This window comes from Haliotis rufescens, unplaced genomic scaffold (assembly GCF_023055435.1).
Source record: "Haliotis rufescens isolate VD_foot unplaced genomic scaffold, xgHalRufe1.0.p SCAF_18, whole genome shotgun sequence".
In the NCBI taxonomy this organism is placed as follows: Eukaryota; Metazoa; Mollusca; class Gastropoda; order Lepetellida; family Haliotidae; genus Haliotis; species Haliotis rufescens.
In genome coordinates, this window is record NW_025963868.1 from 30,516,595 (window position 1) to 30,530,507 (window position 13,913).

The 13,913-nt window shown below is 39.5% G+C and overlaps 1 protein-coding gene across 1 annotated transcript; it reads right to left on the minus strand.

Moving 5' to 3' along the window:
• Positions 1 to 1,296: 1,296 nt before the first annotated feature.
• LOC125381454 lies at positions 1,297 to 13,001 on the minus strand. The gene is made up of 6 exons (XM_048398003.1): positions 12,848 to 13,001; positions 7,375 to 7,808; positions 6,355 to 6,669; positions 5,849 to 6,010; positions 1,849 to 4,433; positions 1,297 to 1,737 (listed from the first exon to the last, which is right to left on the minus strand). The coding sequence occupies exons 2-6, from the start codon at positions 7,706 to 7,708 to the stop codon at positions 1,297 to 1,299; spliced, it is 3,837 nt and encodes a 1,278-aa protein (XP_048253960.1). The 5' UTR covers positions 7,709 to 7,808; positions 12,848 to 13,001.
• Between the last annotated feature and the right edge of the window lie 912 nt (positions 13,002 to 13,913).

Here is a 13,913-nt window from a genome sequence, read left to right on the forward strand (position 1 = left end):
CAAAGCAAACTGGATGTAGACACTGCAATGTTAATACGAAAGGCCTATAGGGCCTGTATCGTTCACCTCGATATTTACGCAATCATGACAAAAATATACATTTGCTTTGTACATGAATATAATACTGCAAATATTTCATAATTTTGACTCACCATTTAAAAGGGGCGGATGGCAAATCTGACGGCATGAACGTGTACGTCTCTAGATACAAATGTAGCATAAAGATCTGAACCGTTTCCATGTTATGATCTATGTTTCCAGAGGAACCCCGGGGTTAATCCTATAGCCATAAATGTATTTTTCTCTTCATAACAAACAAATGTATACAATGTATCTGTTTATTACAGGGTGGGGATAATATCTGTTTGCATGTTATGGTCAAGGTTCTAACTCCCTTTGGAGTATCGGACAAATGGACAGAAGGGCCAGTCCGGGTAGCATGGATGTATTGTCTAATAAAGATGAGCTTGGGTATAAAAGATAGGGACTTTGACGATATTTTAAGTAATAATGACCCAAAGTCCTTTTCGAGGCTGTCCCGTGGGTTGGTTACAGACTCCGAGGCCGATTTTGGTAACATGAATGAATATGTGTTATTATGTCAAGTGTTTGACTACATAGCTTCCAAGTAAGGATTCAATTTCACCCATTGGGCCCCACTCCATCTATACAATGACGAGTATCAAATGCGGTGAAAAATACTCACTGAGTTGTGTCGGCCATATAGAAATAGAATATATAATATAATATGACAATCTTTGTAGATCCACACACTGCTGCTTTATGAAATGGTGTGTCACCTGTATTATTCTGTATATTCACATTAGCTCGAGCCTTCAGTAACACATTAATACACTTTGTACATCAACCCGATGTTGTTGCTACTGCTGCGGCTGTTGTATGAAGTGGTTTGTCACTTGTATTATTCTGTACATTCACTTTAGCTCCATGCTTCAGTATCATATCAACACACTTTGTAGTTCCACCTCATGCTGCTGCTGCAGCGGCTGCTCAAATAAAAAGGGTGTGTCCCCTGTATTATTCTGTACATTTAAATCAGCTCCAGCCTTCAGTAACAATTTAAGACACTTTGTAGATCCATTCCATAATGCTGCTGCTTCATGAAGTGGTGTGTCACCTGTATTATTCTGTACATTCACTTCAGCTCCAGCCTTCAGTAACACATCAATACAACCTGTAGATCCACCCGATGCTGTTGCTACTGCTGCGGCTTTGTATGAAGTAGTGTGTCACTTGTATTATTCTGTACATTCACTTTCGCTCCATGCTTCAGTATCATATCAACACACTTTGTAGTTCCACCACATGCTGCTGCTGCAGCGGCTGCTCAAATAAGAAGGGTGTGTCCCCTGCATTATTCTGTACATTTAAATCAGCTCCAGCCTTCAGTAACAATTTAAGACACTCTGTAGATGCATTCCATAATGCTGCTGCTTCATGAAGTGGTGTGTCACCTGTATTATTCTGTGCATTCACTTTAGCTCCAGCCTTCAGTAACACATCAACACACTCTGGAGATCCACCCCATGATGCTGCTTTTACGGCGGATGCTGCTGCTGTATGAAGTGGCGTGTCACCTGTATTATTCTGTACATTCACTTTAGCTCCATGCTTCAGTAATACATCAACACACTCTGCAGATCCTTCCCATTCTGCTACTGCTTTATGAAGTGGTGTGTCACCTATATTATTCTGTACGTTCACGTGAGCTCCAGCCTTCAATAACACGTCAACATACTCTATAGATTGTTTACATACTGCTGCTACTGCTGCTGCTGCTGCTGCTGCATGCAGTGGTGTATCACCTGTATTATTCTGTACATTAACTTTAGCTCCAGCCTTCAGTAACACGTCAATACAACCTGTAGATCCATCCCGAGCTACTGCTGTTGCTGTATGAAGTGGTGTGTCACCTGTATTGTTCTGTACATTGACATTAGCTCCAGCCTTCAGTAACGTATCCACACACTCTGTAGATCCCCGTCCTGCTGCTTTATGAAGTGGTGTGTCACCTGTATTGTTCGGTACATTCACATGAGCTCCAGCCTTCAGTAACACATCAAAACTCTCTGCAGATCCATACCATGCTGCTGTATGAAGTGGTGTGTCACCTGTATTGTTCTGTACATTCACTTTAGCTCCAGCCTTCCGTAACACATCAATACACTTTGTATATCCATTCCATGCTACTTCATGAAGTGGTGTGTTACCTGTATTATTCTGTGCATTGACTTTAGCTCCAGCTTTCAGTAACACGTCAATACACTCTGTATATCCATCCCATGCTGCTGCATGAAGTGGTGTGTTGCCTGTTTCATTCTTGACATTCACATTTGCTCCTTTCTCCAACAAAAACAAGACAACATTAGGGTTTCTTCCACATGCACTGTGAAGAGGAGTATCGCCATCAGATGAAATCATGTCAACTGTTGCACCCTCCTCAAACAACATCTTGATGATACGCAAGTTTGTCAACCCACAAGCAATGCACACAGCATCATCGTCAACCTGTGCTCCTCTGTCTAAAAAAAACCGCGTCATATGCGTGTTTTGGCTTATCAATGCACAACCAAGACCTCTCTGTTTATCTATATCACATCCTTTTTGCAGCACCAGTTCCACCACCCCAACATGACCATTTTCTATGGCAAGGTATACAGGGGGTTGGTAATGTCCTCCTCGGTAAATATCAAAATCTGGAGAATAATGCTCATTAACATCCACGCCCATGTTGATTGCATGTTCCACAGCTGATGTAAGACCATTTGCGCAAAGGTATTGAAAGACAGTTTGATCGTCATCGTCTTGTGCATTCAGGTCAGGGTGAAGGGCCAGAATCTGATTTACAAACACACTGTCCTTGGTTTCTGCTGCTAACATCAGTGGCGTTTTCTTCTTCGAATCATATCTAGCATCTATCTCAAGCTGATGGTGTTCACTGATATAGGTCAGTACACTGCAAGCAGCATTCATGCACGTCCCAAGTAAAAGGTCTCTCAGTTCACTCTGGCTGATTGTTCTGTTTTCTTTCTTCCTAATAAATTTGATGAGATGATGTGACTTGCTGCTAGAAATTAATTCAAGAAATGACTGTTTTGAAGAGCTATCAGCTAGTTTGAGAATATCAGAAACAGACATGTGACACTGTGTCTTCAGGCAGTCCATTAGCAAGTCTATAAACTCTGGATTACAACATGCCTGGTGCGATAAGACATGCAACAAATTGCTCCTTGAAATTTCAGTGGCAAATCTTCTTGCTAGATGTTGAGCATAGTTCCATGAGATGTTTGCAACAAGACCTGTCTCACCAGGCACGTTTTCCCCTGGTCCTGTGGAGGCTTTAAGACGAAGTCGCTGAAGGATGAATGACAAACTACAAAAGTCGATGACAAACTTTGATTGTTTTGTGCTGAGAATTAAAGCGACACTGTCATATACAGAGGGATGGTCAAACATGTATGTGTCATCTTCCTTCTTGAGGTAAGATCCAGCCAAATCATCAGCAGCTGTTATGTATTTGTATCCATGGGCATCCTCCTCTTCCAACTCTTGTCCACTAATCTTTCCATCCCTTTTAATCATAGCCTTGAACAGGGAAACCTTTACCTCATCTTTAAGAAATTTATTCAGGGTCTGTTTGAGGAATGCTAGAGGCGCTTGAAAAAAGTCATCTGCTGGAAGCTGAGTCAGATCCTTTTCATATGTTGTGACAAACATTTTACACACGTGGGGAAAACCGTGTGGACAGTCAGATTGACATATCCGAGACACGGTTGACTCATCAAAGTCTATGTTTTTTGTTTTGGCATTAACATGCCATATCTCCTTTCGTTCATTAGAGTCTCTCTGTGAGGAAACTTCCACCACATACTGGGGACTAGATATGTAATCTGCCATCCTTCCCAAGTCTGCTAGTGAGGATTTCAGCACATAGTCACGGCCTACGAGGATAATGATCGTTTTGCCTTTGTTTGGTGCTGTTCTCTTTAGAATTGTTTGCTCATCCTTTGTTCTCTCTTTTTTACTTTGCATGATCTTATCCACAGAGTCCTTTTCAGTGGTCTTGTCTGGATCCTTCATATCCACAAAAGGTCGTAAACTTGGTCTCCACTTAGCCCATTCTGCTACATCAAATTCTAGATCACCGAATATGTCATCTAACATAATGACAGGGTTTGTGCTGGCCGTTATGACCTCATTGAACTCTTCTGGTGACACCACCTGATACACTTGTCTCCCCTGAGTGTGCTGATCTTTGAGGGCCATGTAGGCTATTGTAGACTTTCCCTCTCCTGGCCTTCCTTTAATTGTCACCCATGTTGCTCCTCTGTCCAGCTTCTCCATCACTTTCTGCAGGGCTTCTGTCTCCACCATGTCTTTAGTCATTGACTTAATCCTGGATTCCGTTCTTTCTGTAAAAAAAGGCATATACATAAAACTTTATAAAAATATGTGTAAAAGTATACAGTCTGCCATATTTTAATTTGACCTCAATTAAAGGAATAAAGTGTGGCCCATATCAATCACATACAGTTGGACTCTGAGATCCCTGATTTTGAAATGTGTCAGTGAGTGAGTGAGTTAACATTTTAACAATTTTTCATCCATATTGTGACTACAATATTTACAAACTTTATATGAAATAAAATCATGTCAAGAGGGACTGTCCAAAAATTAGTAACATAATTTCACCAAGAGGTTTGACAATACTAAATTCATCCTGTGAATGTTGAATATTGTCAATGTACAATCAATAGTTTGCACAAAACCTCTTGAATCGAATGTGCCACCTTCAAATTGTTTAAATTGAAACACTGCTTTTCACAGCATTTCTCTATTTTCGATATAGGTCTGCACGTTATTTGTTCTGAACCAGAGAGCAGACAGTTTAAGAAACGTTTGAATAGTACCTGTTCTGATTGTGGATAATAACAGAATGTTCATATGAACGAAGGAGCCAGAATACCAAAGTATAGAATTAAAGTGACAAAACCGTTTTGATAATCATAAGAAACAGTCCACAGAATGATTCTGCCTATATATCACAAGCACCTGTTTATGAATCCCTATCAAATAGTGATGATACCAGGTCCTTGCAAGTAGGTGAGGGTATGTAACCTGTTAGACATGATGGGAAATTTTAATATTGAAAGTTGAAGTCATTCCCCTTGTCATACAGTCTTATGGAGAGGTGTTGTGTCACTCAGCATCTTCATTCATATATCTAAATATGAAAAACAGTCCAGGCGGTCTGACTGGTCTCCCTTATTTATAGTTCAGGTGGCTAAATCAGTGAAAGGGTCATTGACTGATATCCGATCACTAATATACGTGAAGCCTAACATAAAAGTCTTGGCCAAATTGCCTTGTTTTCACTTTTCGAACAGAACAGAACAGAACAGAAATTCTGATTCATACGTTTTTGATTTGTTGATTTTATCCACCAGGTACTTAGGAGTTGCCATGGATTTCTAATGGATATGTTGTATCACTAGATACAAATACGCCCGAACAACCTACCAACGTACATTTGATCTGAGTGATTTAGACGAAAAAATCATATCGACACGCTACAATTTGTATATGGTCCTGTAAGGATGTAACATAATGTGAAATGTAACAGAGATCAAGAAATAATACTTCAGGGACTTTGCTAGGTTCATCACAAAACTCGATGTAAATTATGGTCATGAACACTTGAACTGTGTACACGAGGTGACAGTTGGAACAAGTATGAAGATTATCACAGCCAGCGTTTTCTACAACATATATATGCCTAAGCTGAACGATCATTGTGAGAACAAGTACATGGATCTAGATAACACACTCCTGATCTTCCGTGCTGCAACAGTCAATGGCTTCTCCTCTTCCTCCGGGCGGGTCTGAGGTGTACCAACGTTCTGCTGTCCGCCAATGTTCAGATTCCTGGCGCCATTGACCGTCAAATCTCCAAACTGCTGCTGTACTTTGAAAAGGTTGTACTGGGTGACTGTAACAGGAACCATAAAACTGAAGCTTTCAGGACCGTTTTCCATATTTGAACTGAGATACCTCATGTGATACTGAAAACAGACAACTGTCATGAACAGACAACAAACTGCTACTTCATATTAGTTGCCCTATTTTCGTAAATAGTGACTTTCATGTTACGATTGTTCGAAAGTGGCAAACCTGCAATTGAGCAGAGCTAGACCTTGTATAGTGGTTGTATAGGGTTAATGACTTCCCTGTAAAAAAAGTGAGCCTATTAGCTTAAAAAGCAAAGTCATTTGAAAACACCATGTTGAAGATATTAGATATTTGAACAATAAGTCATGTCCCATCAGCACTCACCTACAGGAGAATCACCAGTCACTTGTGCCACAGGTAGCCCGGACGACTGTATCTCTGATACAACAGATCCTGGTATTCTGGGTAGAAGAGAGGATGTGGACGCTGGTGTCAGGGCTGCTGTTGTCGGGTCCTGTAGATTGGTTGTGTGAGGAACTACACAAGTTGTAGTTGAGGACAGCTGTTGCTGACTTGTTGTCTGATCAACATCATCAACTGAAGCTGGTTGGAGTTGTGTCGCCTGCTGTGGTGCTGACGCTATTTCTCCCTGTAGTGGTTGACAACATCCAACAATGTGTTGTGCTAGTGCCGTGGTATCTACGAAGGAACAAGCATGTCACAGTTAGATTTCCAGCTATTTGAAAACAATATCTAAAATATACATTAGCTCCGATTCAATTTGACAAAAAATACATATGCCCCTATACTGCTGAAAAAAACATTGTCTGACATTAAAATTACATTGTTGCAAGGTGTTTTTAAGTAAGACATATTTAGGTTCATTTAAAAAAATCTGGTTTTGCAACTGTAGTTTAATACCAAATCCCCAATAGGTTTATTATCACGACCCTAGCCGTGGTGACAAACAGTTATAGTTAGTTAAACATTTGGACAAAAGATTGTGGAAGCTCCACACGATTTTGTCGAAACTGATATGCACACTATTGTCAGTACTTGAAAATGTTAATGCAGGGGTAAATACACTGAGTAGTAACGGGACTATCCGGCAGATACACCTTACTGTGGTTGTCAATCAGGTGCAATTTGGGGAATGCTTCTCTTTGGAAAGCACATGTTAATTTCAGTAATTGAGCAGGATTTTAAAATACTAGTATCTATCTTATTAATTGAGAAATATTTTCCCGTCCATATGCTTCAATTCCACAGGGCACACCTAAATGTCTTTAACAGCTACTGACATCCTTAATTCACTGTAAAAAAGGAATGTCATGAACGTCCCGCAAATTAAGCATTTGTGTATTATTAATGAGATGCTCAAAAGTGAAATTGCTTCATGCAAACCTTTTTCCACAAGTTGGTATGACTCTTGTTGAACAGTCTGGAATTTGACCTCTACAGTACCTGCTCCAAGCTGTGACAAGTCTTCTGTTCCTTCCCCCTCTTCCTCATCTGTGATGTCATCAAACAAGCATTCGTCAGCACTCTCTTCGTCAACATCTTTATTTTCTGCACCCTCCGCAGTACAACCTGCTCCTTCAGTTGTTCCTTGAGAGTTGTCCATGGGAATACCTGCAAGGTCCATGTTTTCCCCGTCTGATGACGTGTCCCCGTCATTGTGCCTCCCAGGGCACTCTGCTGGTGTACATCCTCCACACTCTGTGTCATTATCATCCATCTGGCCTTGATCGTTCTGATTCAATCTTTGAACATTCTTCACTATTTCTTGTTATTCATCAGTGTCTTCAATCTAAGTCGGCATCTAACTCATCATCATTCTACAAGAAAAACATGTACAGTGTCTGCCTGGAGGACAGCCTTATATTTGGTATAAGTGAATCAAGTATGAAAATGCTCACAGCACTGTATCTCACCTGGATATTTTGTCAAATCGGTGCTAGCTTCTCAGTATAACTGCAAAAGATACATGAGTGTGCCATATGTAGTTATAAAGGTTTTTTGTTTCATCAAAAGTCATATTCCGCTGTTATGAAGAAAACCCAGTGTGAAAATAGAAAAATAGAAGTTTTTTCATGGCCCTGGTTTCATTCACATTTACCGCCCTTGAAAGCTGTCTCCCTTGGTTCATCTGCCAGTGTAAAACCAGAACAAAACAAGATGAGTAAACAACCTTTCAACTTGTGGCACTGACTGTTTGACTGCCTTCTTGACTTGACTACTACTATTGACTACTTGATGTCATACAAAACATTCATATTACAAAACAATATCACCATGCTGTCTGAAATGTTCTTGTTTGACTATAGTACCACAAACTTGTGACGAAGCGGGTCACTGATTTTTTGCTATGGTTGTCGCCTTGTTGTAAACATGATTTTGTGTGCTTTCCCACTGGTTTGCCACAAAACAGCTTTAATATTTGGTTTTCAAACTTCACTGGATGGGTACATGGTATTTGGCGAAATGCATAAAATAGTATCTGTATCGCCAAAACAATCCTGAAGATACATTTTGGCCCCAAGGTTAATGTACCAAATTTCATTACAGTTTCAGTAAATAATAATAAAGTAGCCATAAATACCCATGGCTGGCTTAAAACAATATTTATGCCCCAAACAAGCTATAAATCATTCCAAACCATTGTCGTGATAACCTCTACATGTATGTATTCACAATACTATGTTATTGAAGAAACTATTTTTAAAGTGATCTCACATTCTTGGTTATAATATTGTCATTATTTCTTCTGGTTATTTCCAAATATAATAAAGGAACTGCATTTGTCTGAGCCACAAAAAGAGAGTAAGATATATTTAATTTTAGTCTAATCTGAGAAATATTTAATAAAAAAATATTTTATAAAAGAAATATGTACTTTTGGGATATAAATTGTGCATTACTGTTGCCTGTTTCCTATGGATTGTCAGTCTTATGCAAATACATGTACATAAGGATTGTTTATTCTGAAATATTGAAACTACAGATGAGGAACAAATGTCAGGCCAAGTTTGTTTTTTTATTTAAGAATTGACTGTGCATATTTTTCGGTTCATTGAGGTATGAATCGAAAAATCAATGTGCAAACTGTATGAATCCGCGTAGCAGATTCTTACAAAAGTTTGCACATTGGTTTTTCGATTCATACCTCAATGAACCTAAAAGAAATACAGAGTCAATGCTTATAATTGAATTCAACAGCACAAAACACGTTTTATCTACAATAGCTTAACATTGGGAAATGAATGCAATAACACGTGACCAATTCAACTAATCAGAATACAGGAATTTCAATGAACACAACGAAAATTTAATTATTATCATATCAATGAAGGAAGGATATGTTGTGTCAAAACAAATTTCCCAAATTTAACGACAAACTCTACATAAAAAAATCGCGCAAGTTGATGTTGAAATAAGCATTGATCACAACTTGATAGGTTGGTTGGCCAATTTTATGGACGCCTAATTTCCTACTTGCAAACATTGGTGACGTAACGTCAATGCACTGCAACAATGTCCTCTTGTTGAAATATGGAAGTTAATTTGGCGTTTTGACAGGTCCGTTTTGACATGAATCCACCACGAGCCCTAAGGCAAAAGATATATAAAACATTCTACAACATTTTTCTACTTGCTACATATGGTGTACTGTCAAAGGAAATGTCCTACGAAGGACAATAGCCATATGAATAATAATAGAGACCATGAAATAAATATTTTTTTATGGTCTCTTCAATAAGCATTAATTATTGCATGATTTGTTGGTTGGTTATGCAAACGTTGGTGGGTGTATAGTGCACTGCATTTATGTCATCTTGTTAAAATATAAAAGGTGATATCACGTCCAACGTAAATTAAAAGAAGATGATTTTGCATGTTCAGTGCAAACGGACGGACGCTGTGTTTACGCCCCTGACCTTACTTACTGTGCTGTGTCATTGCACTATGGCGACAACGCTGGCTTTTGAGGCCGTTTGTATTTTAGTTACAGCCAGTTGAAAGTGATTTGGGACCAAATGGATAACGAAATCTCTCGACTTGCAAAGACTGTTGTGCGACAGCGTTGTTTCGGAGAGCTTCCTCACCCTCCATACTCGCCAGACCTGGCACCAAGTGATTTCAACCTATTTCCTAATTAAAACTAAACACCTATGTTGAAAGCACTATGGCGACAACGATGCCCTCAAAGCTGCCGTGAATGGGTTTTCAGGGTGGCTTCAGAAAACTTCGTATTGACTTGAATTGAAAAGCTTCACTATCGATATGAGAAATGTATTGAAAAGCAGAGAGATTACGTTGAAAAATAAATTTAAAAAACTCATTCACAGTTATTCATACTCAAATATAACCCAAAAGGGAAAACGCGAGTATCGTCACGCACAGACACAGATGTTCATTAAGATATGTTGTCATTTGAGATACTAGTATACAACTACAATTTGAATTGTTTGGTGTTGTCACATCACAACATGTAAATAGAGGTGAGGTGAGGTGAAATTGGGTTTAACGTCGCGTCCAAGATTATTGCACTTATATAGCGACGTGTAAATAGAAGTGTTAGAAACAAATAATCAATGTTGAAATCAAATTGTCAAGGTTACACTTTCATCTGCTATTATGAATCTTTTGAATAGCAAATAGAAGGGGCAAAGTTGCAAACATGCTATATTTCAAAGAGTGAAAATTCAACGGAACTTCGATGTGTTCTCCTTTGTTAACACAAGTAATACTGGTGTCATAGCCGGGCGTGAGATACGTCCTGGCTGAAAAGCAAATCGGCTCGCGATCCGACTACCTTCTGCGTTTCAAAAGACAGCGTTGTAATGATTGAAATACGCTTTATATCTGACTGTCATTTCTTTTCAATTACAATTTCAATAGCTTCTCAAGTTTATTCTATACCTATAATCAATTTAACAGTAAGAACGCACATCAAAATACCTGAACACTACGAGCACACAAAAAGAAATTTCAATTTATTCGGACTGTCTCTCTGCCGAGGCAGTAACTAAATATATACACTTTGCATTTTTGAGTTTCACCGACGAGATGATATTGCAGATTCAGAGCAAGTGGAAATTGAGACTTCGTGTAGGGTTATAACATTATAGTAAGGACTGGGCGAAGGGAAAATGATATGGGCCAATGGCTTTGACACTAAGGTTAATTGTGTTTGTATATGGATATTGTAATAAGAATTTATTGAAAGTGTTGTGGACTTCAATTTATCATTTAATGGATAGGTTTCTCAGCAGGATAATGCCAACAGATAAAAACGATAACCGTCAGGGTCATATGCGGATAGAGATGCAAATATCAAAGTTCTAGTGGGACTACTTTCAGTGTTTATAAACAAACGTGGCGTCGCCCTTGTTTTTCAGCGATCGAGTGAGAATTAAGCATTGGGAATCTGGTGAAACTACCGGGGTAATGTCTATCATTATCAAAAGAAGTGTCTAATCTAAACTTTGACGGAGATAAAGCATTTAAAGAGCTTTAGCAATTTTGGAGATATAAATAGAGAAACAATTGGCGAGAACACTAGCTTAGCGGGATCAGCTTCCACATCGGTGCTTGTAGAGCTCTGCGCCTTGGAACCTTTTCCCCAAATTAAAACAGTGGGATTTTTCCGAAACGTGTTTCGTTTTGTCGCTGAATGAACATCGTACTATAGGCCGACTGTCAACGATGTCATACTGAGGCACTGACGTCCCATAGACTAGGGCCGGAGTACCTTCCTTTTGATAAAGGGCAGTCACTCTATCGGACAGACCGGTGGATTGCCGCGATAGGCAAGTAAGAACAATTTGTGAAGGCAATTGTTGTTTTATATGTACTTACGCTACTACTGTTTAACAAACAGGTTTCAGTTGGAACTGTAGTGGCTACTGTCACTGTCCGACTGACACATCACATACCTCTGACGTAATATATATTACTCTGCACATTCCAGAACAACTTGCAATGTTAACATAACGTTTATGAGAGACTGACAGAGATTTGGGATGCACAGAATGGTAAATACCATCCACTAAAACACTCGCGTGAAAACCTCTTTGTAAATAACCATGTTGGCTATGTAATGACACATATAATTTGTTGACACCTGAATTATTTACTCTTTGCTTTGAAGACAACCTCCTCTTATTCTGGATCAAGTTAAACACCTGACTGTCTGATTTCGTGAAAAGGTCGCACAACGTCTCGGCAGGGGATCAGTGAAACATCAGTTGATACACATCATGCAAAGGAATAATTTTGCTTATCACATGCATTCTACTGGTCTTGGCCAAAACCATCCAGATTTAGACACAGAATATAGCTGAACACATCATCGGTGGTGGATCCAGAGGGGCGGGGTTGTGATTCAAGGAGTTAACGCCCAAACTTTATTGATTAATCCACACTAGTAAAAACGGGATCATCCCGCAATGCACGCTTCTGTTGTTTAAGGAACGTGTTGGTTGCGATAACAAAAGAGTATTAAAGGGGTCGTATCACAGGCATTTGAACTGGAATCTTACTATATATTCCTAACTAACAAGTGAGCCGATATTCACTCTATTGCAATTATGATATTTTCAATTGTGGTTTATAAGCTTGTAGCCAACAACGGAACTTACACACATGTTTGACATTTGTTATCTCAAATAGGACACAGGTGAAAAAGAAACCATAATTATCATACATATTAAGCTACTCTCCTGTCCCAAGTTGTAAACGACAAGTTGTGTGGCCTGCACACATGTACGCGAGTGTCTGGGGCGACGGCTAGCCTATTACGGCCATGCTTACTGTTCCGTATGAATTGTCATTACTAGCACACCAGGCCGATATATAATCATATAACACTCACCCCAAACGTCTCCACCAAAGAGATTGAAGCACATCACAGCGAGACTAGGCTACCAGTTTGTGGTACACAATTCTTCTTCTTGAGTTTAGACCATGTCAAGGAGAGTGCTCGTCACAGACACGACAACTGCACGTCAACTAATTCCGACTGAGGATCAGCTTATATATACGTACATAATGTACGTTTCATACGCGCCAAAATAGATTACCGCTCAGAGTGCGAGTTTCACCTATGACTCACAAAGCATTTTACATTTGAATAGGCCGACGCACTTTGGGCTGTCAGTCAGTTACACTCCAGACATTCAGGTGGTTTATGTTTGTTTACTGTTGCGAGGGTGCACGGGTGGCCAGTTTGCTGTGCAGATTTGACTCCCTTTGATTTGATTCCTGACTCGCCCTGATTATTCATTTCATGGTTTGTCAGCATCATACCATGCTTGACAAACGTCTGAGACCAGCAACACTTCGAGATTGCCTTTCATACCAAGCCGACAGATTGTTATATAACTAAAATACTGTTTAACCCAAGACCCTCACTGTTACGGATGTGGTGACGGTTTATTCACTTATAAAAATACATTTAATACAATAAACTGTTCAAAACAATTATGGGGAAAACGTTATTCAAATTATACACAGTAAATTAATATGGGCTAAATGTCCTGACTATGCTAAACGTCTTGAGTAAACAAATGCTACGGAATCATTTCCTAGGAGAATACACATTGTCCTATTCTTTCTCAAACTAACCCCAAATGAAAAAGTGATTATAGTCAGCAATGAACATAAACCGTCGACATCTATTCACTGTGTTGTCACACGGAGAAACGTGTGGAAGACTCCACAGTCGAGACGAGCTGCTATGCAACTGGAACAACGTGTGCTAAATACAGACGTGTTTATCAATCTGCATTCAAGGTTGTGGCAGCGACGTTTCGTTCTCGTTCTCCTATACTGACAGCGGGAACAATCCCCGCCACCCCGCTGAGTGACACGGGCGCCATATGACTGCACTGAGAAGCATGAGACTTTGAGTGACTTTGGGTGACTTGATATGACTCGGG

Bases quoted from the DNA above. Each gene is read 5' to 3' on its own strand.
- LOC125381454 (XM_048398003.1), bottom strand. From the start codon at position 7,708: ATGGATGATAATGACACAGAGTGTGGAGGATGTACACCAGCAGAGTGC. The intron at 6,011-6,354 runs GTGAGTGCTGAT...TTCCTGTTACAG, and splicing joins GACTGGTGATTCTCCTGTAG to TCACCCAGTACAACCTTTTC. The intron at 4,434-5,848 runs GTGTGTTATCTA...CTTTTTTTACAG, and splicing joins TGCAGCACGGAAGATCAGGA to AAAGAACGGAATCCAGGATT.